Here is a 17,595-nt window from a genome sequence, read left to right as displayed (position 1 = left end):
CTTCGGAAATGGAAACAGCCCCATGCATCCAGATGAGCCATGATATAGAAGTTTTGTTTAGAGATACAGTGCGGAAACAGGCCTTACGGCCCACCATGCCCTTGCCATAGATAGATGCTGACAAATGATCAATGCTTTCTTTATTATCACGTGTACCAAGGTGCAGTGAAATACTTTTGTTTTTAGCGTACAGTTCAGCGAGACTATCCCCGTACATTAGCACAATCTCCCAGTTAGTACAGCATGTAGGGAACAGCCCACTGAATCCATATGCAAGAGTCGCCACTTTGGCACCGTATTACAGTCCCAGCTTAGTTCCACATTTTATAGCCGTCGCCTCTATCCGGACCGTCGTGCGTCTCCATGCCCGGCCCTCTTCAGCCCTCGTACCCCAACGAGTGGCTCGCCTCCTGTTGGGAAGGTGACCCTCAGGGAGCGGAAGCTCCGACCACCTGGTTCTTCTCACCCGGCCCATTGTCCAGTGTCTGGCCCCCCCCCCACACCCCCCCCCCCACCTCTCCTCCACCCTCCTCCGTGGGGCTTCCCACTCCGGGCAGGTTCCCGGTTCTGCGGCGGGCGGGCCGGGAATGCTGTTGGGATACGGCCGCGGCTCGCCGGGGGTCCACTCAGAGTGTTGGACTTGTTGCAATGTGTTTTTTGTCCAGGCATCTGCTGATGAGAGAGTCGACCACAACGAACTGCTTCCGACCAGGTAAGACTCTCCCTCCTCCTAAAAAAACATTCAAGGTTTTGTTTTAATTTAAGAATCCGCAAAGCCGCAACTAACGTTGCCATTTTGTCATTATGCAGTGAAGAGCGTGATCACCACCAGCTGAGTGCAGATCCTGTTGCTACCTTGGACAGCTCCACAATGTCCGGTAAGCAACAACCTTCCTGATATGGGAATGGTCAAACACGCAGGTGCCCATTAGCTTTTGTAACATCAGCAGGACAAAGGAGTTAGCGATCGACTTCAGGTCGTGAAGCGTTTGCAACGACGGCGCCAACGTCAATATGGTTCAAATTCCTAGGAGTCAATATCACAAACAACTTCTCCTGGACCACCCATATTGAAGCAACAACCAAGAAAGCACACCAATGCCTCTACTTCCTTAGGAGGCTTCAGAAGTTCGGCAAGTCTTCAACAACCCTCAGCAAATTCTACAGTTGCGCCGGAGAAAGCATTTTTTCGGGATGCATCACAGCATGGTTTGGGAACAGCTCCATCCAAGACTGTGAGAAATCGCTGCGGATTGTGGACCCAGCCCAGACCATCGCACAAACCAACCTCCCTTCCATTGACTCCATTTACACCTCACGCTGCCTCGGCAAGGCCAGCAGCATAATCAAGGACGAGTCGCACCCTGGCCACTCTCTCTTCCATCGGGCTAGATGTTCAGAAGTGTGAAAACTCACACCTCCAGATTCAGGGACAGCTTCTTCTCAGCTGTTACCAGGCAACTGAACCATCCCACCAACGAGAGAGCTGTCCTGAACTATTATCTACCTCATGGGAGACCCTCAGACTATCTTTTATCACTTTATTTCCCTTTATCATGTATCTGTACAATGTGGACGGCTTGATTGTAATCATGTATTGTCTTTCCGCTGACTGGTTAGCACGCAATAAAAGCTTTTCACTGTACCTCGGTACATGTGACACTACACTGAACTAAATGTTGACGTCTCTTGTGCTCTAAAACAGGGTCCGCTCTCCCCGATACTTGCTCCATACAGACCGATAAGAACCCGGAACAACATGAAGTCTCAACAGCACCCAGTGAAGGTGGCGAAAGCAGTGCCAGTGTGGGCGACGTGATTAAAGCTGGCTCCGTGGGTAAATCCTTCTCTATTGCATTGTTTTGTTTAGAGACATAGTGCGGAAACAGGCTCTTCGGTCCACCGAGTCTGCACCGACCAGCGATCTCCATGCACGAGGGCTATCCCACACACCATGGACAATTTACACTTTTTGTTTCACAAAGCCAAAACACAAACGCTGGAGTAACTCAGCAGGTCAGGCAGCATCCGAGCAGGGAAAGAATCGGTGGTCCTTTTGGTTTGGGATGGATTCTAGTAGGGCGGAGAAATCTGGGAAAGATAAATGGGAGTGGGACAAAGCCTGGGAAGTGATAGGTGGATAGACACTCCCTGAAGTGGGCTTCCGACCCGAAATGTCACCTATTCCTTTTATCCAAAGATGGTGCCTGACACGCTGAGTCACTCCAGCATTTTGTGTCTATCTTCGGTATAAACCAGCATCTGCAGTTCCTTCCTACACAAGTGATACATGGAATAATTGGCAGATGGGTGGAGTGAATGACAAAGGCTGGAGGTATAAAGGGGACAAAAGGGTGTCGGACGAAGAGAGAACTGTAAAGGGCCTGTCCCACTTGGCGTTTTTTTCGGCGACTGCCGGCGTCATATCAGGGTCGTCGAAAGATTTTGAACATTTCAAAATCCAACAGCGACAAAAGAAATGTTGCGACACGTGAGGAGACACCGCGCGTCAATCCGTCGTCACGCCGCGACTTTATCGGTGACCTGATACGTCAGTCAATGATGCCGGCAGTCGCCGAAAATAACACCAAGTGGGACAGCCCCTTTAAGCTGTAGGTCGGGAGATAAGGGGATGGGTGGGGAGCAAGATATGTTGAGAGGGGGGATGGAAAGAGGGGCAGGGCAGTGTGGGGTATGGGCGCACACTGGGGTGGTGGGGAATGGGAGAGGGGGTGAGCAGATTATTTTAGCGTTGAGCTTGTGCGATGCGGGAATCCTGCAGGGATCGACTTCCCTGAGGGAATCGCAAGGGGCGAAGGAAGGTGAAGAAGAAGTGACTGATATTTGTTTCCACAGATGGTCCACTGCCTCCAGCGGGTTGTCAACCGGGCACTGAATCATCTGCCACCAACTGCAACCAACCAGTAAAAGTAAAAACTAATTTGGTATGGGAAACAAAAATGCATTTAACAAAAAAAATAATGTGGATGTACCTGTTGCCTTCGAAGGCAAGGGTGTTTTGTCAACCTAGTCTTTAGTGGTTAGTGGCATGAATTGTCACGACTGCGGGCAAACATAGCACTTGCAGTTCCGGACGGTCTCTCTGTAGAGAAGATGCCCACTTTACTCATTTTACATCTGCCTGAGTCACACAGCATGAAAACAGGCCCTTCAACCCAATGCCCTAGCCAATGAAACATCATCCATTCCTTTTCTCCAGAGATGCTGCCTGACCCGCTGAGTTACTCCAGCATTTCGTGTCTATCTTCGGTATAAACCAGCATCTGCGGTTCCTTCCTCCACACATGCCCCATCTATACCAGTCCCCCCTGCCTGCGTTTGGTCCATATCCCACCAAGCATCTCCTATCCATGTACCTGTCCAAATGCCTTTTAAATGTTGTTATATTATCTGCCTCCTCTGGCAGCTCGTTCCATATACCCACCACCCTCTGTGTGGAAAACGTTACTCCTCAGCTTCCTATTAAATCTCTCCCTTCTCATGCAAAGTCTTTGTCCTCTCACCTCATGTACATTGCCCTCCGTAATGTTTGGGACAAAGACCCATCATTTATTTATTTGCCTCCGTACACAATTTGAGATTTGTAATAGAATAAAATCACATGCTGTTAAAGTGCACATTGTCAGATTTTATTAAAGGGTATTTTTCTGCAGTTTGGTTTCAGCATGTAGAAATTACAGCTGTGTTTATGGGCATTTCAGGGCACCATAATGTTTGGGACACATGGCTTCACGGGTGTTTGTAATTGTTCAGGTGTGTTTAATTGCCTCCTTAATGCAGGTATAAGAGAGCTCTCAGCACCTAGTCTTTCCTCCAGTCTTTCCATCACCTTTGGAAACTTTTATTGCTGTTTATCAACATGAGGACCAAAGTTGTGCCAATGAAAGTCAAAGAAGCCATTATGAGACTGAGAAACAAGAATAAAATTGTTAGAGACATCAGCTAAACATTAGGCTTACCAAAATCAACTGCTTTGAACATCATTAAGAAGAAAGAGAGCACTGGTGAGTTTACTAATCGCAAAGGGACTGGCAGGCCAAGGAAGACCTCCACAACTGATGACAGATAAATTCTCTCTATAATAAAGAAAAATCCACAAACACCAGTCCGACAGATCAGAAACACTCTTCAGGTGTGGATTTGTCAATGACCACTGTCCGCAGAAGACTTCATGAACAGAAATACAGAGGCTACACTGCAAGATACAAACCACTGCTTAGTCGCAAAACAGGATGGCCTGGTTACAGTTTGTCAAGAAGTACTGAAAAGAGCAACCACAGTTCTGGAAAAAGGTCTTGTGGACAGATGAGGCGAAGATTAACTTATATCAGAATGATGGCAAGAGAAAAGTATGGAGGAGAGAAGGAACTGCCCAAGATCCAAAGCATACCACCTCATCTGTGAAACACAGTGTTATGGCCTGGGCATGTATGGCTGCTGAAGGTATTGGCTCACATATCTTCATTGATTATACAACTACTGATGGTAGTAGCAAAATGAATTCTGAAGTGTATAGACACATCTATCTGCTCAAGTTCAAACAAATGCCTCAAAACTCATTGGCCGGCAGTTCATTCTACAGCAAGACAATGATCCCAAACATACTGCTAAAGCACCAACGGAGTTTTTCAAAACTAAAAAATGGTCAATTCTTCAGTGGCCAAGTCAATCATCCGATCTGAACCCAACTGAGCATGCTTGTGGACTAGCCCCCAAAACAGGCATAAGCTAAAGATGACTGTAATACAGGCCTGGCAGAGCATCACCAGAGAAGACACCCAGCAACTGGTGATGTCCATGAATCGCAGACTTCAAGCAGTCATTACATGTAGAGGATATGCAACAAAATACTAAATATGACTACTTTCATTTACATGACATTGCTGTGTCCCAAACATTATGGTGCCCTGAAATAGGGGGGGAACTATGTATAAACACTGCTGTACTTTCTTCATGGTGAAACCAAAATGTTTAAAAATTTAAATTAAAATTAAATTTCTTTATTTATATAGCACATTTTTAGTCAACTTGCATTGACCCCAAAGTGCTTCACATAATTACATTCACACACACACAGGCAAAGGTGGGTGAAGTGTCTTGCCCAAGGACACACACAGGCAAAGGTGGGTGAAGTGTCTTGCCCAAGGACACAACGACAGTATGCACTCCAAGCGGGATTCGAACCAGCTACCTTCCGGTTGCCAGCCGAACACTTAGCCCATTGTGCCATCTGGCCTTTATTAAAATCTGACAATGTGCACTTTAACCGCATGTGATTTTTTTCTATTACAAATCTCAAATTGTGGAGTACAGAGGCAATTAAATAAATGACGGGTCTTTGTCCCAAACATTATGGAGGGCACTGTATTTGTCTGATTTTCCACAATTTCTATTCATTTCAGTCTTGGATTTCTAGTGCAAGATGAAGATGACCATCAAATCCTCACTCCCTGGTCAACCCAGCAGCTGATACGGTGCCGGTAAATACCGGACAGTCGGCAGTTGCCGCAAAACGTCACCCATCCACGCTCTTCACAGATGCTGCCTGACCAGCTGAGTTTAGTTTAGTTTACAGCGCAGAAACAGGTTCACTGAGTCTGCACCGACCAGAGATGCCCATACACTAGCACTATCCCACACACACACACACACACACACACACACACACACACACACACACACACACACTAGGGACAATTTACACATACACCAAGCCAATTAACTTACATATCTGTATGTCTTTGGAGTGTGGGAGGAAATCAGGATTTCAGAAAAAACCCACACAGATCACGGGGAGAACGTACAAACTCCGTACAGACAGAACCCGTAGTCGGGATCGAACCCGTGTCTCCGGCGCTGCAAGCGCTGTAAGGCAGCAACTCTACTGCTGTGCCACCATGCCACCCCACGGTTAGCAATAGACAATAGGTGCAGGAGTAGGCCATTTGGCCCTTCGATCCAGCACCGCCATTCAATGTGATCATGGCTGATCATCCCCAATCAGTACCCCGTTCCTGCCTTCTCCCCATATCCCCTGACTCCGCTATTTTTAAGAGCCCTATCTAGCTCTCTCTTGAAAGCATCCAGAAAACCTGCCTCCACCGCCCACTGAGGCAGAGAATTCCACAGACTCACCGCTCTCTGTGAGAAAAAGTGTTTCCTCATCTCCGTTCTAAATGGCTTACTCCTTATTCTTAAACTGTGGCCCCTGGTTCTGGACTCCCCCAACATTGGGAACATGCCTCTAGCATGTTCCTGCCTCTAGCGTGTCCAAGCCCTTAACAATCTTATATGTTTCAATGAGATACCCTCTCATCCTTCTAAATCCAGCACTTTGTGGCCTATTGTGTCTACCAGCATCTGCAGTTCCATGTTTGCCCGTGTCACCACCGACTCTTCTCTGCCTGCATGTGGTCCACATCCCTTCATTCCCTGCATATCCGTATGCCCATCAAAAAGTCTCTTAAACGCCACTATCGTACCTGCCTCCATTGTTTCGTTTGTACAATGTTGTGTTTGAACGTTTGCCATATGTTTATTAATCCAGTGAGTTGCTGGCTGCGTTCGACATTCTTAACAGTTGTTTATCTTCCCCACACCCCAATGTTTAGGAGGCTACCCGAGGATCTGTGGCTGTGGATGAGATGAGCTCATGTGGTGAAAAGGTAGATCCTATCAGAGCGACAGGTGAGAATGATCAATTTATTATATTGATACAATACAATACAATACAATTTTATTTGTCATTTGAACCTCGTTGAGGTCCAAATGAAATGTTGTTTCTGCAGTCATACATACAAAAAGAAAAAGACCCAAGACACAACACAATTTACACAGACATCCATCACAGCGCATCTCCTCCTCGCTGTGATGGAAGGCAAAAAAACTTATCTCTCCCCTGCACTCCCCTCTCCCCCCCGATGTCAGAGTCAAAGCCCCCGGCGGGCGATGGTAATTGTCCCGCGGCCATTAAAGCCACGCTCCGGGTCTTGTTGTTGGAGCCCCCGGCGGGCGCTAGCAAAGTCCCGCAGCCATTCCAAGCCGCTCGGGGCGGTGATGTAAGGCCCCGCTCCAGGTAATCTTCAACCCCGCAACTCGGGCGGGAGAAGTCGCCGTTGCGGAAGCCCCGAAAAGCGATCTCCCAGCAGGGACCCGCGGGCTCCCGGTGTTCCTGTCTGCCAGACCTGCGGTTGGGGCCTCCGATAGAGAAGACCGAGTCAGCATGTGGCCCTGCATAAACTTGTCACTTCCATCGCACTGCTGCACCACCGTCCTGTATAATGTATTAGCTACAGGGAGGGATTGGACCAGACTTGGATTGTTTTCTCTGGAACGTCAGAGGTTGTGGGGAGACCGGATAGAAAAGCGCAGATGATTGAGAGGCATAGGTATGGTGGACAGCCAGAACCTTCCCCCCAGGATAGAAAAATCAAATAGAAGGGGGGTTAGCTTTAAGATGAGAGGGTCAAACTTTAAAGGAGATTTGTGAGGTCTTTTTTTTTTTTCAGAGTGGTGAGTGTCGGGGGTGGTTGTTGAGGCCGATATGACGGTGATATTTAGGAGCCATTTGGATGGACACATGGACATGGAAGGATATGGAATATGTGCAGGCGGATATGAGTTGGCTGTGAAATCATGTTCAGCACCGGCATTGTAGCCTGAAGGACCTGTTTTTGTACAGTTTTGTTCTATGTTCCAATAGAATATCTAGAATTAGTGGGCCCAGTAAGGCCCTGAAGTGTCAAATATCCATGTTCTCCAGAGATGCTGCCTGTTACTCCAGCACTTTGTCTCTTTTTCTGGGCAAGCCAGCAACAGCGGCTCTGTGTATCTCTAAAAACAGATTTACAGATAGGAAAGTAATTTTTAAATAGTAGGGTGATTGAAATGGATGATGGGAGATTCAAAGAGTCATACAAGTCCTTCAGCCCAACTTGCACACTATATGCAACATGTTCCATCTATACTGGTACCACCTGCTTGCATCTGGCCCATATCCCTCAAAACCCATTACTATCCATGTACCTGTGTAAATGTTTCTTAAACGTTGCAATGGTACCTGCCTCGACTACTTCCTCCGGCAGCTCGTTCCACACACCCACCACTATTTGTGTGGAAAAAGTTACCCCTCAGGTTCCTATTAAATCTTTCCCCCCTCACCTTAAACCTATATCCCCTGGTCTCCGATTCACCTACTCTGGGCCAGAGACTCTGCGCGTCTACCCGATCTATTCCTCTCATGATTTTGTACACCTCTATAAGATCACCCCTCACCCTCCTGCGCTCCAAGGAATAGAGCCCCAGCCTGCTCAACCTCTCCCTGTAGCTCAGACCCTTGAGTCCTGGCAAAATCCTCGTAAATCTTCTCTTCACCCTTTCCAGCTTGACAACACCTTTCCTATAACATGGTCCCCAGAACTGAACACAATACTCTAAATGCAAAGATAGACACAAAAAGTTGGAGTAACTCAGTGGGACAGGCAGCATCACTGGAGAGAAGGAATAGGTGATGTTACAAGTCAAGTCAAGTCACTTATATTTCTGTAGCACATTTAAAAAACAACTCTCGTTGACCAAAGTGCTTTACATTGGCGGAGGTACTAAGGTTATACAACAGTGGTTCATAGATTAAGTACATACATAAATACATACATATAGCCCTCCCTCAGAGGACGTCAAGAAAGGCTTGGGAGTAAAGATGAGTTTTAAGTCTCGACTTAAAGGAGTCGATGGAGGGGGCAGTTCTGATGGGAAGAGGGATGTTGTTCCACAGTCTAGAAGCTGCAACCGCAAAGGCACGGTCGCCCCTGAGCTTAAACCTAGACCGCGGGATGTTCAGTAACCCCAAGTCGGCCGAGCTGAGGGACCTGGAGGTGGTGTGGGGGGTAAGCAGATTTTTGGTGTAGTTGGGGGCAAACCCGTTAAGGGCTTTGTAGACATAAAGAAGGATCTTTCGGGTCGAGACCCTTCCTCATCCATCCGCACCAACGTCTTATACTTATTCCTCTCACGATTTTGTACACCTCTGTAAGATCTCCCCACAAATCCTTCTCTGTGGCCAGCATGCGAAGGCCCACGCGTCATTTTAGGCCGCATTAACATGGGTGCTTGGCAAAGACCAGCCAGCAGTGGCTTGACCCTTGACCCTTGCGTGGTTGTGAACTTTCACGTAACAATAGGCACCAACTCTCTGTCTCTTTGGCAGGAAAGCAGCATATTGGAGACTTGTTGAGGAAGAGCAACTCTCAGAGGTAGGACTTGGACCTTTGTTCTCTCCGTGTCGTTGCAGCGTGCTTTTTCCATTTGCATCTCTGGAAAGTGCAGACTGACGTTTGTCCTTCTTGTCCCCACAGTGCCCTCGCAACTGAACAGGACGTGGAGGTAGGTGGGCCGTCTGCAAGCTGAGCGCTGTTTAGTTTTAGAGATTCAGCGCGGAAACAGGCCCTTCGGCCCACCAAGTCCCCGCCGACCAGTGATCCCCGCACGTTAACATTATTCCACACGCACCAGGGACAATTTACAATTTACCCCCCCCCCCCCCCATAAGTGGTTCAAACCAGTTGTCTCTGCACTTGGTGGTGGATGTATGGAACAAGCTGCCGGAGGAGGTAGTTGAGGCAGGGACTATCGCAACATATAAGAAACAACTAGACAGGTACATGGATAGGGCAGGTTCGGAGGGATATGGGCCAAACGCAGGCAGGTGGGACTAGTGTATATGGGACATGTTGGTCGGTGTTGGCAAGTTGGGCCGAAGGGCCTGGTTTCCATGCTCTGGGTGTGAGTCTAAAAGTCTAGAGGGGCATGGGTCATATGCGGGAAGGTGGGACTAGCGTAAATGGGGCATGTTGGTTGGCTTGGGCAAGTTGGGCCAAAGGGCCTTTGACATATTATATGACTCTAACATGGTTGAGGAGCAGGAGAGAAACGGGAATCACAGAGGGGGAGCTAGTGAGAGAGGGTTTCACAGAACTCCCATTGGAGAGAGGAGTTCTCCAGTTGTACAGGGCCCTAGTGAGACCACACCTGGAGTATTGTGTGCAGTTTGGGGCTCCACATTCTTGCTATTGAGGGAGTGCAGTGTAGGTTCACAAGGTTAATTCAGAGCTACCATGTAGTATGGAGTTTCCGTATTTTGGACGGAAATGCGATCAGAATACGGATGTTGCTTTGTAAAATACGTATTTATTTAAAATCGGCCCGACTTCCTGTTTCATCCTGCTGTTTAAAAAATGCAAGGATATAAAAAGTCATACTGTAACTCTAAAAATTATAGCAGATTAAATCTATTAGTATTTTCATTTTCAAGACCTGCATGATTATTTTTGTAAGCTTTGATCTGCCTGTCCCGCTACAGGTTTAAACAGCGCTGTCAGTGTAACGCTATGGGTTCTAATTATAGCGCTACCAGCTGGAACGCTATTGCCTTTACACATAGATCTATGGCCACAGCGCTATAGGTCACAGACTGTTCGGGGAGGGAGAAGGCGAGAGGGGATAAGAGAGGGAGGGAAAGGGAGAGAGAGAGGGAGGGAGGGAGGGTGGGAGGGGGAGGGACAGAGAGGAAGGAGGGAGAGAGAGGGAGGGAGGGAGAGGGAGGCTTCCAAAATGGCTTCTACATCATCATCTGGTGCTAAAAGCAGGAAGCAGCCGTTCAAACAGAAGTATATAAAGAGATGGCAATGAATGCACTGTCAAGTAAGGTGCGTAGAAGACATGTCAATTGGTAGCAAAGTTATGCATTCTTGTACTCTTACATTGGTATGACCACACATAAAAAAACAACATTTTTTTCAGCAAAATAGCACCTCGTAAAAATACTGATTTCCTCAGCAAAATACTGATTTTAAGGTACTAGAATACTGAAATGCTCTGACAAAACTTGGCAGTTCTGTTAATTCCTGAGATGAAGGGACTGTCATCTGCTGAGAGAATGGAGCGGCCAGTAGCAGGACAGATATTAACACCGAATCATCTCTTGTGTTAAACGCAGGCCGAGTTTCTCCGCTTCTCGCTGGGCTTCAAGTGCGATATGTTCACCCTGGATAAGAGGCTGCGTCTGGAGGAACGATCCCGGGACCTGGCGGAATTGAATCTGAAGAAGGAGATTGAGAAATGTCAGCAAGCTTTGCAGGTCGGCACGGAGCTCATTTGTCGTCTTGCTGGTAGAAAAATCAAAGCTTTCATTCTATTTGTTTTATTCCTGCGTGTGCAGGAGTGTAGGATGGGTCTGCAGATGCTGGTTTATACCGTACATTGGACACCTAGTGCTGGAGGAACTCAGCAGATCAGGCAGCATCTCTGGAGAAAAGGGGTGGGTGACATTTCGGGCAGGGACCCTTCTTTGGGGAGGGAGAGGGGGACTGTAGGTAGGAAAAGGCCAGAACAAATCAGGGCCCGGCAACAGATGACCACGGAAGGGTGAAGCCCATACTGACCAATTGTTGGCTGGGGAAGAGGTGATAACAAAGAGATACGGGGGGTGCAAACAATGGGTCTTGCAGGATGACTAGAACGGGGGAGGGGGGGCAGAGAGGGAATGCAAGGGTTACTTGAATCTAGAGAAACCAGGATTCATACCGCTGGGTTGTAAGCTGGCCAAGCGAAATATGAGGTCTGCTCCCTCCAATGTGTGTGTGGCCTCACTCTTGACAATGGAAGAAGCCCTGGACCGAAAGGTCAGAGTGGGAAGGGGAGTTAAAATGGTTGGCAACCGGGAGATCGCGTGGGCCAAGGGGGACTGAGCGTAAGTGTTCGGCCCAGAAATGATCGCCCAGTCTACACTTGGTCTCACCGATATATAGGAGCCCACAATAAGCGAAATGGATAAAGTAGATGAGGTTGGAGGAGGTGCTTCAGCCTGAGGAAGGGTTCTGACCCCAACCATGACCCATCCTTTATCTCCAGAGATGTTGCCTGACCCTCTGAGTTACTCCAGCACTTTATGTTGATCTTCGTTTCATTCCTACTCTTTCCTCACACTACCCTCTTCACAATGTTACCAACGATGTATCCTGGACCAGCCACATTAATGTGACAGGCAAGATGGCAGACCAACGCCTCTACTTCCTCAAGAGACTGATCTCCACCATAGAAAGCATGCCGTCATGTTACATAGCTTTAGAGTTTAGAGATACAGCGCGGAAACAGGCCCTTTGGCCCAGCGCTGTCTAGAGATCACCCCGCACACTAGCACTCTCCCACACACACCAGGGACAATTTACAATTTTACCGAAGCCCATTAATCTGCAAAACTCTACGTCTTTGGAGTGTGGGAGGAAACCGGTGCACCCGGTGAAAACCCACGCGGTCACGGGGAGAACGTACAAACTCCGCCCAGACAGCACCTGTGATCAGGATCGGACCCGGGTCTCTGGCGCTGTGAGGCAGCAACTCTACCACTGCGCCACCTCTTCACAGCTTGGTTTAGGAACAGCTCTGCCCAAGACTGTAAAAAAATAGCAGAGAGTTACTTGCAGATGTAGCCTAGTTCTTCACACAGAGCCTCAAAAAAGCAGACAAGATAATCCAACACCCGTCCCACTCCAGATACAGAAGCTTGAAAGTGCCCACCCCCAGACACAGGAACAGCTTCTTCCCCTCTGTTATCAGGCTTCTGAACGGTCCTTCCATAAGCCAGGGTACTGTCCGATTCACCTCTACCCCATTGCGGACATTGGACTGTGTCTCTGGAACTGATGCACTACAATGCTGAGAACTGTATTCTGCACTCTGTATCTTCCCCTTTGCTCTACCTGTTGTACTTGAGTTTGACTTGATTGTATTAATGTACAGTACTATCTGACCTGGTTGAATAGCATGCAAAAAAATATCTTTGCTGTACCTCGATACACATGAGATCTTCAGTTTCTTCTCGCACTCCAAAGACGTACAGGTTTGTAGGTTAACTGGCTTGGTGTATGTGTAAATTACCCCTAGTGTGTGTGGGATAGCGTTAAGGGCCTGACCCACTTTCACGGCCTAATTCACGACCTTTTTTACTCGTGGACATTTTTCATCAGGCTAGAAAAGGCGCCCCGACCCTACTTGATGCCACGAGTACCTACGACTAGCATCACGACCTGCTACGACCTACCTACGACCTCGTGACGACCATGCTGCGAGTATGAGTCAAGGGCAAACTCGGCAGAGGTCGTGAATTAGGTGGTGAAAGTGGGACAGGCCCTTCAGTGTGTGGGGACCACTGGTCGGCGCGGACTCGGTGGGCTGAAGGGCCTGTTTCTGCGCTGTATCTCTAAACTAAACTAAACATGACAATAACAAGCCTACACCTATAAAGTAAACTAACACTGCATGCAACTCGTTCTATATATCTCGCGCTGATAGTAGGCCATGGTGGTTCATCCAAGGAAGCCTGTTCACCACCGCGCCACATTAAAACACCCAGATCCATGACTTAGGGTGGACAATGTCTCCATTTCTTGGTGTATTCACCACATCCCACCCTCTCTTCTGCCCCTCCTCTCCCTGCTTAGTTTGGTTTAGTTTAGAGATACAGCATGGGAACAGGCCCTTCGCACTATCCAGTCCGTGCCGACCAGCGATCCCCGTATCTGACACACAGCCTACACACACTAGGGACAAATTACAATTTTTACCGAAGCTGATTAAGCTACAAAAACCTGCACGTCTTTGGAGTGCGGGAGGAAACCGGAGAGAACCCACGCAGGTCACGGGGAGAACGTGCAGACTCCGCACGGACAGCACCCGCGGTCAGGATCGAACCCCAGCAACTCTTCCGCTGGGCCGCCGTTCCGCCCCAGCTCTCTGTCACATTTCTGCCTTGTGTTTCCCGCAGACGGTGAGGCCCCTGTGTGAAGAGGAGCAGTCGGTGGAGATCTTCGAGAAGCTTGAGAAAAGTCTCGGCATCCTCACCCAGACCATCACGAGGGTAGTGAGCCGTGCGGAAATGTTGGGAGCCATTCACCAGGTGAACCACGTTGACTCTTGTTGGCCAAGGTCTTTGTACCGGGACTTTCCGATTCCTCGTCTCGTACCTTCTGCCTTATTTTATCTCTGGCCTTTGTTCCTATCAATACACAATAGACAATAGGTGCAGGAGTAGGCCATTCGGCCCTTCGAACCAGCACCGCCATTCAATGTGATCATGGCTGATCATCCACAATCAGTACCCCGTTCCTGCCTTCTCCCCATATCCCCATGACTCCGCTATTTTTAAGAGCCCCATCTAGCTCTCTCTTGAAAGCATCCAGAGAACCTGCCTCCACCGCCCTCTGAGGCAGAGAATTCCACAGACTCACCACTCTCTGTGAGAAAAAGTGTTTCCTCGTCTCCGTTCTAAATGGCCTACTCCTTATTCTTAAACTGTGGCCCCTGGTTCTGGACTCCCCCAACATCTGGAACATGTTTCCTGCCTCTAGTGTGTCCAAGCCCTTAACAATCTTATATGTTTCAATGAGATCCTCTCATCCTTCTAAACTCCAGAGTATCAAAGCTAGGCACAAAATGGTGGAGTAACTGAAGAAGGATCTCGACCTGAAACGTCACCCATCCCTTCAATCCAGAGATGCTGTCTGACTCACGGAATTACTCCAGCATTTTGTGTCTGTCTTCGGTTTAAACAGGCATCTGCAGTTCCTTCCGACTCACGTCATTCCAGTCATTAACCTCCCCCCTCACCTGTATTCACCTATTACCTGCCAGGCTTTGTCCTGCCCCACCTCTACTCCTGCTTTCTTCCCCCCCCCCCCCCTCAAATCAGTCTGAAGAAGTGTCCCGACCTAAAATGTCACCCAGCCACCTTCTCCAGGGATGCTGCCTGACCCACTGAGTTACTCCAGCACTTTGTGTCTTTTTCCCACGTTAGGACATTACCCTTCTCTGCCTTGCCTGAGATGTTGACTATTTAAGTGTCTGTCTAAATGCCCCCTCATTGTGGCATCTGCTTCCACCACCACCCTTGAGAACACGTTGCGGATACCAACCATTCTTTATCAACGGAAATCTACCCCTCAGTCCCTTTAAGACTTTCCTCTCGTGGAGAAATCTAGAAGCAGGGATCGGTCTTAAAACTAAATGTAACCACTCGGTTACATTACTCCTTGATTCAGTTCCATATCTGATCTGGGAGCGCTGGCACTACATATATTGATGGTTGAGATGAGCAACGACCAGGGCACTCCGCAAGAGCCGGGCAGTGCCAGCGGTGGTGGCTTCACGATCACCATCTACAATATCTGCAAGTGTTTAACAACCTCCTCTCTCACTGCCCCCCCCCCACCTCTGTGATACCCCCTTCCCACCAACTCTACGACCACATCCTAACCCAGACCCGGTACCACAGCCACGTTTGCTTTCTCCCTCAGCCCTCTGGCTCCACCTCTTCCTTTCTTCTTTCCTTCTTTCCCCCCCCCCCCCCTCCCCCCGCACCCACCCTCACATCAGTCTGAAGAAGGGTTTTGGCCCGAAATCATGCCTATTTCCTTCGCTCCATAGATGTTGCCGCACCCGTTGAGTTTCTCCACCATTTTTGTCTACCTATTAAATATTGTTTGCCATTTATTTCATTAACTGAATCTGGTGAAGCGGCATTTGGGTTATTGCTTGCAGTTCTGGTCACACCGTTGCAGGAAGGATGTGGAGGCTTTGTGCAGAGGATGATGCGGGTACAGCTACAGGGAGACATTGGACATACGTATATTGTGGGATACATTTGGAGTCATGGAGTCAGACAGCGTGGAAACAGGCCCTTCGGCCCAACTAGCCCACACCGGCCAGCATGTCCCATCTGCACTAGTCCCACCTGCCTACGTTTGGCCCATATCTCTCTAAACATGTCCTATCCATGTACCTGTCTAAATGATTCTTAAACATTGCAATAGTTCCTCCCTCAGCTATCCTCTCTTGCAGCTCGTTCTATACACCCACCACCCTTGGAGTAAAACAATGTTACCCCGCAGTTTCCAATTAAATCTTCCTCCCCTCACCTTAAATCACCCCTCCCCACCTTAAATCTCCTACCCTCACCTTAAATCACACCCCCCCCACCTTAAATCTCCCGCCCTGACTTTGAATTTCCCCCCCCTCAAAATAAATCTTCCCCCCCTCACCTTAAATCTACCCCCTCACCTTAAATCACCCCCCCCACCTTAAATCACCCCCCCACCTTAAATCACCCCCACCACCTTAAATCACCCCCCTCACCTTAAATCACCCCCCCTCACCTTAAATCACCCCCCCACCTTAAATCACCCCCCCCCTCACCTTAAATTGCCCCCCTCACCACCTTAAATCACCCCCCCTCACCTTAAATCACCCCCCCTCACCTTAAATCACCCCCTCTCACCTTAAATCACCCCCCCCCCACCTTAAATCACCCCCCCACCTTAAATCACCCCCTCACCTTAAATCACACCCCCTCACCTTAAATCTCCCCCTCACCTTGAATTTGCCCCCTCACCGTAAATTTTCCCCTCCCCTCACAATAAATCTTTCTCCCCTCATCTTAAATCTCCCCCACCTTAGATTCTCCCCCCCCCCCCCCCCCCCCCTGCATCTTAAACCTTCCCTCCCAGCATCTTGGCCACTCAATGTGGTGGGAGTGTGTGGCGTATTATTTATTCCCACGGGTTGCTCAGTTAAATGAGTGTTTTGTCTAAACCGTGCAATGACTGCTGGTGTTTGCGCCCACCAGGAGACGCGGGTGAACAAGGCGGTGGAGGTAATGATCCGCTACGTTGAGAACCTGAAGCGGATGTACGTGAAGGAACACTCAGAGCTGGAGGAGATGAAGCAAGTGCTGCTCCACAACGGAAACTCACTTCGAGATCACCCAGGTACCCGCCGCTGATCATCGGCATTTGGTCGTTGCTATAAAAGTAGCGGGCGAGCTGTTTCCAGTCCTGCTCTTCGAATGAACCACCCTTCCAGGAGTACTCCATCCAGAGCAGCACGGTGGCACAGCGGTAGAGTTGCTGCCTTGCACCGCTTACAACGCCAGAGACCCGGGTTCGAACCCAACTACGGGTGCTCTCTGTACGGAGTTTGTACGCTCTCCTCGAGACCTGCGTAGGTTTTCTCCGAGGACTTCGGTTTTCCCCCACGCTCCAAAGACGTACAGGTTTGTAGGTTAATTGGCTTGGAATAAGTGTAAAAATTGTCCCTAGTGTGTGCAGGATAGTGTTAATGTGTGGGGATCACTGGTCGGCATGGACTCGCTGGGCCGAAGGGCCTGTATCATTAAACTAAACTACTCCATTTACACCTCACCCTGCCCCGCCAAGGCCAGCAGCATAATCAAAGACAAATCTCAGCCCGGCCACTCCCTCTTCTCCCCTCTCCCATCGGGCAAAAGGTGTAGAAGTGTGAAAACGCACACCTCCAGACTCGGGGACAGTTTCTTCCCAGCTGTTATCAGGCAACTGAACCTCCCTACCAACACCCAGAGAGCGGTCCTGAACTACTATCTATCTACCTCATTGGAGACCCTCGGACTATCTTTGATCGGACTTCACTGGCTCTATCTTGCGCGAAACATGATTCACGATATCCCCTTCAACATGTATCTGTACACTGTGAATGGCTCGATTGTAA

General features: G+C 48.8%; 1 protein-coding gene across 1 annotated transcript in view; it reads left to right on the top strand.

Annotated features, from left to right (window-relative positions):
• irag2 (inositol 1,4,5-triphosphate receptor associated 2) overlaps positions 1–17,595 on the top strand; it is a 115,530-nt gene that overhangs the window by 84,640 nt on the left and 13,295 nt on the right. Inside the window, exons 8-17 of the mRNA XM_033039443.1 lie at positions 666–712; positions 811–878; positions 1,706–1,837; positions 2,857–2,945; positions 6,633–6,708; positions 9,227–9,272; positions 9,375–9,402; positions 11,015–11,155; positions 13,841–13,972; positions 16,697–16,838. Coding sequence (XP_032895334.1) covers positions 666–712; positions 811–878; positions 1,706–1,837; positions 2,857–2,945; positions 6,633–6,708; positions 9,227–9,272; positions 9,375–9,402; positions 11,015–11,155; positions 13,841–13,972; positions 16,697–16,838 — 901 coding nt within the window. The remainder of the gene's footprint in view (positions 1–665; positions 713–810; positions 879–1,705; positions 1,838–2,856; positions 2,946–6,632; positions 6,709–9,226; positions 9,273–9,374; positions 9,403–11,014; positions 11,156–13,840; positions 13,973–16,696; positions 16,839–17,595) is intronic.

Source organism: Amblyraja radiata, chromosome 21, assembly GCF_010909765.2.
Source record: "Amblyraja radiata isolate CabotCenter1 chromosome 21, sAmbRad1.1.pri, whole genome shotgun sequence".
NCBI classification, from domain to species: domain Eukaryota; kingdom Metazoa; phylum Chordata; class Chondrichthyes; order Rajiformes; family Rajidae; genus Amblyraja; species Amblyraja radiata.
The sequence above is the reverse complement of the archived record's forward strand: the minus strand, read 5'-3'. Positions and strand labels throughout refer to the sequence as shown.